Below are 16,280 nucleotides of genomic sequence, written 5' to 3'. Positions count from 1 at the left end.
GGTTAAATAGTCACTATGGAAAAGTTTGAGAGAGAGGAACAGATTATTTTCATGGCTTTCCTTTAAAAAAAAGAGCTTGTTAACAGCATTGCCATAAGCTTTAAAGTCACCGTAAAAGCCTATATACCAAAACGGAACAGTTTAAGTAACCAAAGTTATACTGGGGAAGTTCATTTGGCAAGCAAGGTTTTTGAAATGTAAGGGACTGTTTGAGTTAGACCTGATTTCTGCTTGGGCCCCACTAATTTATGGCTTTAAAGTTAAACAAAATATCTTTGGCTGCTGAAAAACCAGACATTCTTTCCAAAGTAGAGGTCGTCTAATGCTTATTTTTCCCTGCCCAAGGCCCCACCAAGATAAAAGTTGATAATATGTTCAAGATTACCTTGTAGTTGTATCATCAACTTCTGATGAAGAATTGAAACACCAAAATGAAATTTAATGTATTTGTAAAATTAATGTGCAATAATTCTGTTGTGAAGAAAAGCTAACCATTCTAACAGTTGCTCTGATTAGTCCAAATTAAAATTTACTATTATAAATCAAAAAGAGAAAGTGTATCAGTATATTTTACCTTCTCTCTGAGATGGGAAGCGAGGTGTGTCTGGTCTTCAAAGGTCAAAGTATATTTTATCACAATAAGTTAAGAGTAATAAGAAAAAGTTGCAATCTATAAATTTTGTTAATATTGTAATTTAGATTCATATTTTAAAAAATGTTATATTTTAAATTTATACAATTTTCACAATATTGCACATTGAATCTAATGGCACTTCACTTAAGTCATCACCCCGCTTAAGCCATCATAATTTTTTGATAACTTATTGAGGTTTTACTGTATATATATTTCCCCCCCCCCTATCAAATACTTGTATATTTCTTTGTGACTTTTGCTAAATATATTACATTTTCCCTGACCACATTTTTCATTTCCCTGACTTTTCAGATAGCCAGGAACCCTGAATCATTAGATACGAATATTGTTATATAACAAGGAACATACCCATGCAATGATCAGGTCAAGAAAGGCTTTCAATCCATAAGCAAGATTTGTTGATGTATTCCAAAATGATCCAGCAGCCCAGTCAAGAGTTTCAACAGAAAAATAACCAGGATGATGTTCACCTCCAGCTCCAGATTCTAAATTAGCAGCATTAGCATAACTTTCATCTGCGGTGGAAATTGATACATCATCATCTCCACTGCCATCTTCCAGAATATGACGCAATGTATGAGTTGAAGAATCAGAAGCTCTACGGCTAGCATCACTGATTGCATTTGTTAGAGAGTCTTCTTCGGTGTGTGTTTGGTTGTCAGAGAGCTCATTTGCATCAGATGACAAATTATAATGCTGATCTGGTGTATCTCCATGCGCTGAAAATGTATTTGAGGAAGATTTTATCTCAGTGGTTTGTGGAACTGTCATAGAGGAACCTGCCTCATTTTCTGAATACGGAGTCTTAATGCTATCAAAATTAGTTTCATCAGAAAACTTTTCTTTTTCAAACTTTTTACTAACTGTGATTGAGTCTGAACTGCTGGGAAACCGTGATTCATCATGCCCATCTTGCTTATAGCTTGCATGGGAAGTCAGCTGATTTGAAGCTAAAGTTTTAGATATAGACTCCATCACAGTAGAAAGCAAAAGATTATTTTTATTTTCATTAACTTCGTCGAAGAGCTCACTTTCATTTTCAATATCTCCATAATCATAATCATCATCATCAGGTAGATCTAGTTTTTTGTGTGGCACAGCATCGATATTTCCATTAACATCATTTCTCTCATTGTCGACTTCAGTTTTCTCACTACGTATATCACCTGCTGAAAGCTCTGGGGTAGGAGTCTGACTCTGGTGATCAGCTAAAACAGGATTTTTTTTACTAGCTATTTGTTCATTGTCACTTGAATCTGAGGGTTTTGAATAACTCGGTGAATGGGAAGGAAATAATACAGTTTCAGTTGGTGAAACATTTTCATCACTGGTAGCAGATTTTTTATTGAATGATGAAGATGAGGCAGCTTCTGCCGACTCGGTTGTCGTTGCAGGTAAATTAGAGAGCTGAGACTGAAAATCTGTAGAATTCAAATCATTCTCATTAATATTTACACCATATTCCCGCAGCATTTTCATTGTTTCCTCATAATCTTGATCACCCTGATGCGTATTTTGATCATGAACAGATGATTCCGTGGGTTTAATAACGGCTGAAGAATCCACATGTTGACTTTTTTGGTTTTCCACCATAGTATTCAATGTTTTATTAATTTGAATGGTTAATATGTCAGTAAACTGACTAATGATAGATTTAGGTAAGTGATCTTTTTTTAATTTGGCCTGGGATACACTAGTTTGATGAGAACTACTAATGTGAGCCTGATTGCTAGAGCTTGCAGGGATACTATTATCATTATTTTGGTGGGAAACCTGTGGTTTTACGGTTGGAGAAACACTGTTTTCTAAAGGTGAGGCTGAAGGAATTTTATGGCTTTGGCTTGCTTCTGTAGTTTCTGAGAGAGAGAAAATTAAAATTCAAACAAATATGAAAAGGATAAATATGTGTATAACTGTACAAACATTTCCTATTATATGAGAGAAACATTACTAATACATCACTGCACATACTATGATAATTATGAACACAAATGATGGGAAATGAAATCCCCCCTACTACCAGAAGGACTCGAGTTGAATAAGATTCAGACAGTGTGTGGGCATCCCTTGCTTTGTGATTAACTGGTTCCACAAAATGATAATGTAAGAAGAAATCACATAAAGTAAGTGGAATTTAACATGGGTAAGATATGCGCTGGACGCTTTCTCCAGAATGATAAGAAAAAAAAACAACTTCGAGCAGCAATATAATTTTTTTTAATAAAATTAATTGCTCATACTTATAAATAAGTCTAGTCAATTTAAGCTAAATTAATAAATTTAATTAATACTTTCACTTTTATGTATTCACTACTTCTGATCGATTCTACTAAACCAGAAATGCACCTCGTCCATATTCCTCTGCGGAACTCCTAACGAATTGGTACATGTTGGAGTGTGTGAGTGCGGTGAACTTTCCCTGAAGTTTGTTTCTATGTAATGTTTGTTGTGTGTAGTGCTGCCATCTGCCATAAATTTTTCTAACTATGCCATTATAGGCCTGTTGCTATCTAGGCCTGTTCTGAATGATTCTCGTGAATATGGATGTTTTCCTTGCTGAAGAGTTTGGTATAATTAACTAACTTTTTTAAATGAAAGCAGTCAAAGTTCAGCTGACAAGCAGTATTCTTCATTTCTTTATAAACACTCAAGGAGCAAAGCTAGAGAATTCTGAATATTCTTCACAAATATGACAATTATAGATTCATTAGGATCGTTTTCTTCTATTAAAAAGGCTGATGGCATTGTCAATGTGTTACCAAAAGATGCTCATTAGTGAGATCTGGTGAGATGGATTGGAGCATTTCTTCCATGTCTCATTTATATAATCTATTTATATAATCTCTTTCTATATAATAAAAATATCAGATTTTATTTTAATTAGGTCATATTTTAAATCTGCAAGCCCATTTTCAGGACTAAAATCAAACTTCAGACTAAATTTTGCAGGGGAAATTTCTAAAATCAACATTTTAAAATTGTGTTATAGGGAAATTGCATAAAGTGAGAGATACCTGTACTCTGAATAGACAGTGGTCTCTTTGCATGCTCCCAAAGTGATCCTTCTACTTTTGTGGGGCTCAGTTTGTCTGGGGTTGGAGTATGCAATTAGGTTTCAGAGACCATACATACAGAGGAACACTGACTTGGTTGAGAGAGTGCAAAGAAGAGTTATGCATGCTCTTGTTGGCACGCAGGGATTGAGCCATGGAGAGAGACTTCATTTTTTGAATATGTTTGCATTGGAAGAATGCAGGGGATATGATTAAATGTTCAAAATTTTCAATGAGATCAATAAAATAGACCATGAGTTATTAATACATCGTCAATCAACTGCTTCGACAAGGATTTGCCAGTATGGTTTGGTAAGGGACAACTCCAGGTTGTGGTGTTGCAGTTATTGTTCTCTAATAGGGTTGCAAATAAATGAAATAGTTTACCTCTGGAGGTCATAAATTCCAATACAACTGATACGTTTAAAAATAAATATAATGCTCATAACAGGATGAATCAAGAAGCTACCCATATTTAGACAATGGAGCCATAACTTTTTATGGTTAGTTTATTATATTAGTCAAATCCTGTTTTAACTTATATCATTATAGCAAAAAAAAAAAATCTTGTTTTAGTGAACATTTTTCTGATACCCCAAATAAGTTTGCATAAGAACAATGCAAAAACCTGGAATTCCTATATAACAAAATTTTGTGATAATGGAGTGATTCCTCTGCTTTCTTGGAATTTGTTATAACAGGATTCGACTATCTCATCATTTTTAGTTTTTTTTAAATAATTGTTGTTTTTTTGGGCGGGGTTGCTTTGTTTTTGTTATATTGGGCATTCATATTTTTCACGGGGCATCTCCTTTCAGCCACCTCATTTGGCGTTTTGTCTATTGTGGCCTTTGTGTTTGTATATAATATAATTCATTGAGTTCATATATCTGTGTCAGAGGACCATGGTAGACTATTTCTTGGGACCCCCTTCAAGGGTAATCCTTAGGAAAAGGAAGGCTTGTCGCTTGCTCCTCCTCTCATTTTGCAAATTTCAAGCAAAAGAACTGTACCAATTTCTAAGGAACATTCGAATAAGTGTACTTTTTTTTGTGGGGGTCTCAGTTGCCCTAGCCTAATTATGGGTCTGCATGACACTAAAGATCTGCTAACAGCTATTTCTTGAAAATAAAATACAGTAAGAAACAGAAACAAACAATATATTATTGTGCTGGGGCTCCCCGAGCTTCTGTCACCAGATCATCCCGTTGTGCAGATCTCTCTGGTTCTTCGCCAGGGACTTGAAGATGGGTAAAAATTCACAGAAATAAGGATTTGAGAACAATGAAACACCTTGACAGTAGAATTTGTCTTGCTAAAACTACAGCAGCCTTCCAAACGTATGTCTTCTCACTTCAAATTCTACTATGCCCGAGTCCATAGAACTTTGTTCTTCTGTTCTAACAATCGAATGCCATTCATACCTTGCATGCGTTCACTAGCATCTTCAAATTCCTACCCTTCGTAACAGTATGTACAGACAGGTCTGAGCATCCATTATCATAACAGGGAAAAAACAACGTGGGGGGTTACTCTAGCTTTACACCACTGAAGCGCGTATGTGCATGTTGGATAATTCAAGATACCACCTATTGCAAACAATGATATTTGACTCTGTTTTATAGGTCGAGGAGGCAATCTAATCAGCCAAAAACTTATGCTGTTACTTAACTAGCACATAATTTAAAAAAGAAAGTAACGATAAGCTCGAATAGATCAACACTAAACTAAAAATTTACATTTTGGTCTCATCTACATAAACAGCTTACGATTCATTTCTAGACCCACAAACACTGCAGTTCACAATGTAGACGTTAATAATATAAAGGGCTCACCTCCACTTGTTGCCGTAGTATGACTTTCTGGCAGACTAGATTGACTTTGTGGTTCATCACTTGCAGCAACTGTAGGTGATGCAGTGATTTGAGTACTTGTATCAGGAACATCATTCCTTTTGATTGGAACAAACTAAAAACAAATAACAATGGAAAAATAATTGAACTCTAATGTACCACAATATTTCACCTGTAAATTTTAAACATTGAAATGGCAAGATATTTCTATAACACATGATAAAAATATATATATTTTATCCACAGTGATGATTTCAAGAATGAAATTATCAGTATCAGGAAGCTTCTACAATAAAAACTATGTATAACAATATTGTCTATAATAATAAACCTGCCTATAACAATATTTTCTCTGGTCCTGGTGGAATTCTTATTCGATAGGAAATAGCGCAAATGTTCAAACTGTCTGCAATGATAACCAATCTACAGCAATATTTTTTAAGGTCCCTACAGTATTGTTATAGGCAGGTTTCACTGAATTTATAAAAAATCTGGAAGCCTTTAGAGCCAATCTGACTTCCATATAAAAAACTTGCCGACACTGATATTGAATAGATTTCTGAAACATTGATTTTCCATACATTATAATTAAACAGAGGGATCCTTTCTCCTTCGAATCAAATGTATTCCACCTCCCACTCATAATTAATGCAATGTCATTAAATACCACTTTCAGAAAAGTATGTAAATTAACTACGTAGTACGTGATTTTTGGTCAAAAGATAACCCTCAAGAAATGTAAAACTTTTTATTTAATAAGAAAAATGAATATAAATAAATAAGAAAAATAAATTTATTTAATGCAGAAAAATTATAGAAAATGAAAACCGGATTGATCATCGATTCATCAAATACTTTATCACTTCTCAACACTCGTGATCAAAATTATGCACAACGACACAATAAATAGTTTTTCGAAATAAAGCAGCTTCTGTTTCTCCAGTACCACCATAAGGTTCACACCCTAAAACTCAAAAGAAAAATTACTCCATTAATGTCAAGCAATTGACATAATTTGAAAGGGAAGGGGGGGGGGGGTGTGAGACCCAGGCACATAATTTTTTTTTCTTCAGGGAAATTAACGGACTTCCTTTCTTTTGACATGGTAAAAACTTTCTCGTATATAATATTTAAATATTATTTATCCATTGATTTATTTCCAATTTTTACATTTGATTGTGTGTATGCTATTCTATGCCAGTATGAAATTTCACATATTTCTGAAACTAAATGTTTTACAGAGAAATTGAATTTTCTGAATGTCATGCCGAAACTGATATTTGGAAAGAAAAGTAATTTGTCTCCTCCGTGAATCGAACTTGGGTCCCTTCGCATACCGGACAAGTGTGCTAACCAATAAATACACCAGACACACACTTTTCAATTCCTTCCTTATGTGTAGGTTAGCTCACTTGCCCGGTATGCGAGGGGACCCCGGTTCAAGTACCAGAGGAGACAAATCACTTTCCCCCCCCCCCTCAAATATCAGTTTCGGCATAACATCCAGAAAATTCAATTTCTCAGTACATTTCAGGCTGAAAAAATACCATCTCTTCATACAAAAAGCCTACTGGGCCGAAAATTGCTGTGGTTCAGGGAGGCTGCTATGACTTCACTTAGCACTTCACATTACTAATGTGTGTTATAAGGAATTGAAAAGTGTATTGGTGTATTGGTTAGTGCACTTGCCTAGTAAGCAAAGGGGACCTAGGTTTCATTCCCAGAGGAGACAAATCACTTGCCAAATATCAGTTTCGGCATAACATCCAATTCAATTTCTCTGTAAAACATGTAGTTTTAGAAATATGTGAAATTTCATACTGGCATAGAATAGCATACATAATCAAATGTATGTGGTAAAAAATTTAAATAAAATCAATGGATAAATAATATTTTTAATAATATTTCTACATAAGAAAGTTAAAAAGTAAAAGAGACCCTTTAAAGTTGTTTTTCCTCGAAAGAAGGGCAGGGTAGGAATCTTCCCTACAGTGACAATCAGGTCCACTGGAAATTCAGGAGATTTGAGAAAATTTTGGGACTTCAGGAAATGACTTTTGGTATAACTCCAGCATATTATTGCTAACACAGTGCAGGAGAAAAACTATGATCTTAGCCCAACGTCATCTAACTAGAATGCATCTGGTCTTTAAGCTACAGAGTTGCCACAAAGGGAAAACTACATTTTTTGTACATTTTGAAAATAGGAGAAAATAGACTTGGTTAAAAACCCTTATTATTTTACGTTCTTTTTGTTAAATTATTTCCGGGAAGAATGATTGATGACAATGATTAGTTAATGAAAGAATCTCCTGTATGTTTGCAAGCACCCTGAGGTTTTCAACTCTCCTGTCTAAAACACTTTTTTTTATTTCAAATTTTCAGACAGATATTATTGATTTTTCTCAAAAATGTGTATAAGAAAAAAATTAAACCATTAAGTGGTTGAAGCTCTTCCTCAGACATGAGGAACAGTATGCAAATAATTTCTACATGAAGTGGCAAAACACAACCACCAAACTTACAAAATTGACAAGATCTATTCCAGTTTGGGTGGCCATTGATAACCAGCATCTTCCAGAGTCGTAGCAATGATGCATAAATATGACTAGAGATAACACTGAAGGATTGCCAAAATAAACAAGTGATACCCCAAAAAGCTGTTTGAGATGCACATGTTATAACTACTTTCTTCCGATACAAAGAGAAACATGTTGAACTTTAGTTGAAGTCGCAAGAAAAACCACTTAACCATCAAACACACCATACTTATTTAATAAATTTCAGTGAAACCTCGAAATATACTCTAAGGACCAAGAAAAATATTGCTATAAGGAAGCTATTGTTATATTGAGAGGTAGCATTATCATCATGCGGCGCCAAATCTACACTGTTGTTGGCAGAAAGATTGTTGGAATTGAAAGATTCAACTTTCGATATCAAGCTGGAAACTTGTGAATAAGCTGCCTAGTCGTCTTTCAAAATGGTTATGAATGGCTTTTTTTAAGCAATAGAAAGGATTACAACTATGTTTCCATAGTGAGTGATTTGTTAGGGAACAACAAGAACATAGAATTCAAGACGATACTAAAAATTCACACTTTTACACTCCAATTTCTCTGAAAATTTGTGGTGCTTTTAGCAATGAACAACATGAATGCTTTTGCTAAAGCATCCTCACTACAGAACACTGTTATCAGAGACATTTGAACCCTTCAATGACAGGGTATTAATAACCAACATATTAATGTTGGTTTTTAATCAGGGAGATTGATGATGCACTTCACAAGAGGAAAAGCAGTCTCTCATCTCCAATTTCCCAAGTCAAATGCACCTAAAGCTTCAAAATATATTATTAATTTAAGTGCTTTTGCAGAAACATTAACTGGAAAGCATCAGTAAACTCTGCGTTTTTTTTTTTTTAATTTATTTAAAATCAGTCAATATTAGCAAATATCGTATTTTTATATTGTAGGGATAGCGTATCTCTCCGAAATGTGACGTGATAGAGAAAAACCTGATTTTCTACTGAATTCAAAATGAAAATTAATTAAATTCACCTATTTGTTAAGCACATGTATGAAAAAAAGTTTTACTTTGTTGAATAGTGTAATCAAGCATTGCCACAATTTACTAGAACTACCTACTGGGTTTTTGGCAGGAAATAGCGCTTTCTTAAACACCTTCACTTCTTTCACAATGTTTTTTGGTACATATCCTTTTCTCCCATTAAGCTGTAAAGAAAAAATTCAATGAGTAAATTGCATTTGTTTACAAAAATAATGATACACAGTAAGATTTGAGATAATCATAATCACATAGCTTAGGGGTGTGCAACCTTTCCATCTCAATGGCCAAATCTCCCCAGGATTACTTTTGGAATATTTGGTGGGGGGGGGGGGCACTACCTTTCTTTTAATGCTTGTAGAGAATAATCTGAGAAACAAGGACCAATCAATGAATGAACACTAGAATGTTGCTACCGAACTTATCCCAGTGCCAACACCTCTCCCAGCCCAAGTTCATGGCAAAAACTGGAACGAGGACCAGTTCTCAATGATTGTTTCATGGATAATGATTGAAAAAATCATTATCCAATCATTACCAAAATGATTAAAATTCACGTTTTAATGCTTGAGATCCTGTGGCATGATAGGAAGAATATTGAGGAATAAATAATTTTTTGCTCTAGTACCTTCCATCTGGCCAATCATTTATCCTCATTTCCCCCCCCCCCCTTTTTGATGGCACTTGCATCACACTGTTATTATTTTTATTTGTCATACTGCATTTGAGCTGGGTTTAGGCCACGTACATAGTGAGACGACCAAGAGGTATGCGGATGTAGAATAGGCATTAGCTGTGAAAACAGTTGTATTGTTTTATACACTGCACATACGCAAGGAGAGAAACAAAGAAGAGAAAGAGGCAACTCTTTCCATTTTTTAAGAAATTATGCAAACATGCTTTGATTCCTGAAAAAGTGTGAAATAATTGTAATTATGTTTGCTTCCTCAAGGCTTCCATTATTCCCATATGTAAAGCAGATTTCGCATTGATCAGTTATATTTGGTTTTCTGAAATGGGATATTGATATTGAGATCAACAACTTCAAGAATTTATTGAATCATGTCTAATCTCATTCATATTTTTCTTCCGATGTAACACCTAGGCTATATACTATACAACCACCTGCATCAGTTTTACAACATTTATTCATGTCAGAACATTTTGATAAGTGAATTTGTTTCTTCCGCAAGAAAAATTATGTCCATGTAATAAAATAAAAATAATTGTTTGTTATTGTACTGACATTTAAAAAAAAAATCATTTTCCACAAATGTAATGCCATTGCGAGTGTGAAATACTGTGATCCAAATCTCAGCGAGTGGTTCAATTCACTCTACATCCTCCGTCCACACACAAAGTGAAAACACTGCTTATTCTTTGCTCCCCCTCCCCTTATCAGTATACAGCACTGGGACACTTTGGTGATCAAGTGGTCATCATGACAGACTCGCATTGCGAGTGGTGGCAAGCTAAAGTTGGCTTTCTGTGGTTCCCAACTTCGATAAGCGAATGAGAGCCGATCTACCCAATAAAATGTCTTGCCACAGAGAACAACGGGCCTACAACGATATAAATAGGCAATCATCACACATTCCACTGACAATTTGAAATGCAGATGGCAGCACAAAGAAATCAGATACGACACTAGATATGCCACTCACTGTTAAGTGCACAAGCTCACGCTTCTGGCACAACTCACTCAGTAGTAACTTGTCCATGGCAATAGACTGGAGTTGTGCTCAGTTTCAAAGAAAAAATATGCAGTGCAGATAAGCATCTCTCGGAATATTCTTCATGAGCATTAGAAGATGGTAGTTCCCCAGGTGTATAAGGGGTATATATAGGGATACCTACAGTATCAGGGCTAATTTACTTCAGGGGCCAAACAAAGAAAAAAAAACGATAAAATTCATTTGAACAGGTTTAATTGGCACAGGAGGCACTTCCTAAGTAGCAATAATTGCACGAATATCAATAGCAAGTTAGGCTATCTTGTGCATTCTATCAGTGTGTACAAGATTAAATTAAGCACGCACACACACACACACATATATTCAAGTTTTCGGCAAGAATAAAATATTTCTTATCCAACCTTCTTCACTTAAAAGAAAAATAGTTACTCACTTCAACACCCAAAAAACCTTTCTTCGCCCCACAGTCCCGAACAAACACCACCATTGCATCGCCAGGTTTGAATCTCAATGTATACGAGTTAACAGGATTATACAAACTAAAGGCTTTTGCATAAGCAATTGGCTCTGAAAAGAAAAAGAATTTTATATGTAATATTTTTCACATACAGTGATGCACTCTTCCCTTGACTTTTCCCATGAGAAAGAACCTTGCAGATGGCTTGGGGGGGGGGAGGGAGTTCAAGGTCACGATGGGAAACCAGAGAACGGGGATATGGAGGACAAAAAAGGAAGTGAGGGAAATGATCGATTGAGGTGGCTAGAGAAGGCAAAAAATAAACATGGGCTCAGCTAGAGACAGAGCCAGCACCAGCTCCTGAAAAACGTGTGGGGCATGCGACCCCTTTGAAAATTTCGGTTCTTCAAATGGATTTGATGGCAACTTAGGGCCACAAAAAAAAAAAATTTCGAATGAATTTGATAAATTAGAAAATAAATATTTTCGGAAATACTTATTAAAAAGAAAGTGTACTATAAAATATGGATCATATTGTCAACGTTCTGCAATGCGTTCCATGGAGAACTATGTGTTGTTCTTTTCTTTTTGGGCACTTTCTGTCATGTGCCAATACAGGGTACACTTAGTAGTTAGAGACACAAGAGAAGGGAGAAAGGGAAATAGTTAACACAAGTTATTATGCTCGTTTTAGTCGCGCTGAAAACTGCACCCCAGATACTGGAGCTGCCATCAACCTTCTATCTTTTCAATCATTTATATCTTCTAAATTAGAATATATTTGGATACAAAATATATATATATATATTTACTACACTTCATCATTAGAAATTACTTCAACATGAGAAATAATGTGAGGCTACATATTTTCACTGATAGATGGCAGTAAATTTTTCAAAATCTGCCCCCCAGAATAGCCAACCATGAGCCGCCACTGGAAAAAGAGCAGCTGCAAGATTCCTTCTCTTGGGAGAGAAGAGCCATGAAATGGGGAAAAGTGCATAACAGTACATGACAACATACAAGTTCAATGTATGAGTATAATATGCTGATGTTCAAAATCAGGGAATTTTCAATTTTGCTCGATTATCCCCCGAACTTCTGGACAGATTTTAATAAAATTTGGTATGTACATGAGTTGATATAATGTAAACAATATAGGCATACAACAGTCATTCTATACATGCATAGTCATGTGTTAGACTCATTAATGTCAGATGTCTAAGAGCCCTGAGTGCGCCTGAGTGGCGTCGTGGTAAGATGCTCATCTACCACTGTGAATGTTGCTGTCACAGTCCCGGGTTCGAACCCATGGGGATATAGATAAGATAGTATTTTTCCTAACTAACTTGAAGCAACCATCAATAGCCAGTGCCTTCATTTCCAACCCATCTCATCATGGCAGTAAGTTGCAATATAGCGATATAGCTAGAGTTGGTGTTTGTTGAAGTAGACTTCTAACACAAAGTGTACAATATAAAAAAAAAAGTTGATGGGGGTATGGTCCCCTTACTGTCATACCAGCCACACAACATTAACATTTAGGGATCTCCGCAGAAATCAGCCCCACTCCTCCAGCACCAGTGTTAACCTCCTGGATGGTTTTGGGAGAGAGGGGGTTGACACGCTGCAATTTCATGCCTGCCCAAACCTTAGCTACCGTAAGTCTCTTTCACTGATGTTGGGGGGACCGGTAGCGGGTCCCTGGTCCTCTTCAGATAAAAATACATTGAGAATCAGTGGTAAGGCTAAACCGGACCTGCTACCTGTCCCCAAACATCAGAAAAATATATCACTACTATGATGGTGACGGTTTGATGGTTTAGGCAGGCATGTTCAGTGACCAGTGACCACAGACCTTAATGTCTTTACCAGAGGATCTGTGACTCCTGTCAGGTATAGGAATGACATCTTGGAGCCCTATGTGTGCTTTCTTGGGGTGCAGTTGGCGCTGATTTCATTTTAATTTGATTCAATGCTCGTCCACATAGGAATGTGGCCAATGAATATCTGGAAATTGAAAATGATTGCCAGATGGCACCACATCTATAAACCTAAACCCTACTGAGTATGCCTGGGACATTCTTGGGAGGGCAAAATTGTAGTTTATCACCCTCCCTTGCCAGAACCATCCAGCGGCCGAAAACAGTGTTGCTAGAGGAGTGGGGCTGACTGTCACCGAGACCGCCTAAACAGCAGGATTCCTAATATGAATTAACATTTTGTGACCTGCATAATAGTGAGAGAGGACCATAATACCATACTCTTTTCTTTTTTTTTTTTGTTCAATATTGTAAGCTCTGTCCTAGACCATCCAGCACTGATCAGTCTAACACAGGGCCATGCATGCATAAAACACACACACACACACAACTGTTGTATATCTATTTCGTTTGTGTTATATCAACCTATGCACATAACCAAAATTTAATTTTAATTCACGTAGAAATTCCAGAGATAATCAACCAAAAGTGAAAATGCTCTTAGTTTTGAACACCAGTGTATAGACTGGTTTTCAAAACTGGTATGTATACAAGTTTTGTAATAAGCTGAAAATATCTTCGGAGCTGATCTAGCTGTGAGTGCAGTGGTCAATGCGACTGGTCAATATGTAAGCTGTTACTTCCAGCTAATCATGGGGACACCGGAACATAACTTTGTTCAAGGACTCATTATACTGAGATGGCCATGCATAGAATACCCAGACGAAGGAGGCAGAACTCTAGTCTAGTGTAGCCACTGACCTAGGATAGTGTCTCGGGAGAGGCCATTTATCCCTCCCAAGGTTTGTTCGACTCTCCTATACTTTTGACAGACCTATAATTTGGTGGAGGTTGATATCCCCCCCCCCCCCACCTTCCTTCTGAATCTGTGCCCAGCCTAAGGTTCCAGAGATCGATCTTATTTATAAAATTTTCCTATATATTTAGTTTTGACAAAATTTAATAAGTACAAAGAGCTCAGTCATGAATAAGAGCAATGGGAGTCCTCCCTCGAACAAGTCAGGGGGGACGAAGAGAAGAAAATATAGTCTAAAGAGGGCCATGGGCACCCAAGGTTGAGAAACACTGCTCTAAATTACAGCGTAGGCTAAAATCAGTGATCACAGAATTCAAAAGATCATTGAGGCGATTTCAAAGCATGAGGTTTTCCCGTCAAGATTTAACCATTGGAACCTTGTTTTAGAATAGACATGTAATTCCTGTGGGTGTGGATCCAGGACGATGTGCCAGGAGTAGTGACTTATGCGAGTTCATTAGATCATCCCATATTTTACAGGGCAGACAAATTTCCCCACATTATTCGGCTCTTGGGAGGTGTGATGGTTCCCGTTGACCACCACACCCATACCTGGATCAGCTCCGAAGCCATTTTCAGCTGCATGAGGAGCGGAGGCAGGCAACGATCAGATTCGAATAGAGTGAAAGCTGGCATCTCTTCAGCTGCAAATGAGTGGAAACAGCTATGCTCAGCTGCGAAAGAAGCTGTGATAGGCACCTTCAGCCATGAATGAAGGGGATGCAGATATCTTGAAGCTTCTAATATAACAGACACAGGCATGTTCGGCTGCAAATGAGCCAAAGCAGATATCTTCAGCTGTGAAAGAAACTGTGGCAGACACCTTCAGCTGTGGCAGACATCCTCAGCTGGAATTGAAGCAGGGCAGGGATCTTCAGCTGCAAATGAAGCTGTGGCAGAAATCTTCAGCTGCGAATGAAGCAGAGGAAGGCATCGTCAGCGGCAAATGAAATGAAGAATATATCTTCAGCTGCAAGTGGAGTGGTGACAGGCATCTTCATCTTCGAATGGAATGGTGGCAGGCACCTTCATCTTCGAATGGAATGGTGACAGGCACCTTCAGCTTCGAATGGAATGGTGGCAGGCACCTTCATCTTCGAATGGAATGGTGACAGGCACCTTCAGCTTTGAATGGAATGGTGACAGGCACCTTCAGCTTCGAATGGAATGGTGGCAGGCACCTTCATCTTCGAATGGAATGGTGACAGGCACCTTCAGCTTTGAATGGAATGGTGGCAGGCATCTTCAGTTTCGAATGGAATGGTGGCAGGCATCTTCAGCTTCGAATGGAATGGTAGCAGATGTATAAAGGGCGATGTGCCAGACAAGCGAGTTATTGTGTAGGTGCATAAGATTATCCCATATTTTACAGCACAGTCAATTTTTTTCTATATTATTCGGCTCTTGGGAGCGCCCCCTCCGGATCAGCACTTGATATCCTGTAACATGGACACACCAGGCCAGATTTTTCACCTCTATATGGTGAATTTAGTGTAAAAAAAACGAAATAAAATTAAGAATTGTCCCAGGACTTGGGGCCCTACCGGCCCTACAAATGTGAGGAGGCTACAACTAATTATTTTATTAAATAATTGAACTGATATTAAAATTAGGATTAGCCACCATCTATTGATTTCTCTCACCTGAGCAATCGGGGTCACCACACATGCCATTTTCATTGTCATCGGGTTGAGTTCGGATCAAATTAAAATTGAAACTAATAGTAATTAATACAATTAAAAGAGAGGAAGAGGAAAGAAAATTTAAAAGCCCCATAACATCAGGCCCCCAGCGGCAGCTACACGTAGTAGTAATCCGACATTAAACAAGTTGTCGGAAGGTATCGAGTCCGAGAGCCGTCCGTCTCACGTTAGAGCATGGGGGAGAATTTTTGTTCCCTATGACGTAAACAATGTCGCGACGTTGCCAGATTTTAAAACAAGGGACAGGTGTTTCTCGGAAAGTTGTTGAGTTGAAATTTAGATGGCAGCACTAACACACACACACCGTATGTAAAGTTACCAAATTCGTAAAATCTGAATTGAAGATACACTTGCATGCCCTTCTGACTGACTCAGTTATATCTATATCTAAGAGATGGCGCTACTATACTGGAAATGAAATAACGTTAGTTTATCAATGTGACCATGCATTCCGCGACTTTATTGTAAGCTTCTCAGCTGACATACGTATGTGTAAGGT

The 16,280-nt window shown here is 37.1% G+C and overlaps 1 protein-coding gene across 1 annotated transcript in view; it reads right to left on the bottom strand.

Moving 5' to 3' along the window:
• Positions 1–15,936, bottom strand: part of Tango1 (transport and golgi organization 1) — a 38,374-nt gene extending 22,438 nt beyond the window's left edge. The window contains exons 1-5 of the mRNA XM_089255456.1: positions 15,722–15,936; positions 11,256–11,389; positions 9,209–9,295; positions 5,544–5,676; positions 1,004–2,511 (exon numbers count right to left, since the gene is read on the bottom strand). Of these exons, the coding sequence (XP_089111582.1) occupies positions 1,004–2,511; positions 5,544–5,676; positions 9,209–9,295; positions 11,256–11,389; positions 15,722–15,854 (1,995 nt within the window). The 5' untranslated portion in view covers positions 15,855–15,936. The remainder of the gene's footprint in view (positions 1–1,003; positions 2,512–5,543; positions 5,677–9,208; positions 9,296–11,255; positions 11,390–15,721) is intronic.
• Positions 15,937–16,280: the final 344 nt, after the last annotated feature.

Source organism: Pholcus phalangioides, unplaced genomic scaffold (assembly GCF_987345545.1).
Source record: "Pholcus phalangioides strain wild (caught in Gottingen) unplaced genomic scaffold, Ppha-v1.0 ptg000042l_1, whole genome shotgun sequence".
NCBI classification, from domain to species: domain Eukaryota; kingdom Metazoa; phylum Arthropoda; class Arachnida; order Araneae; family Pholcidae; genus Pholcus; species Pholcus phalangioides.
This window is presented reverse-complemented; position numbering and strand designations above follow the sequence as displayed.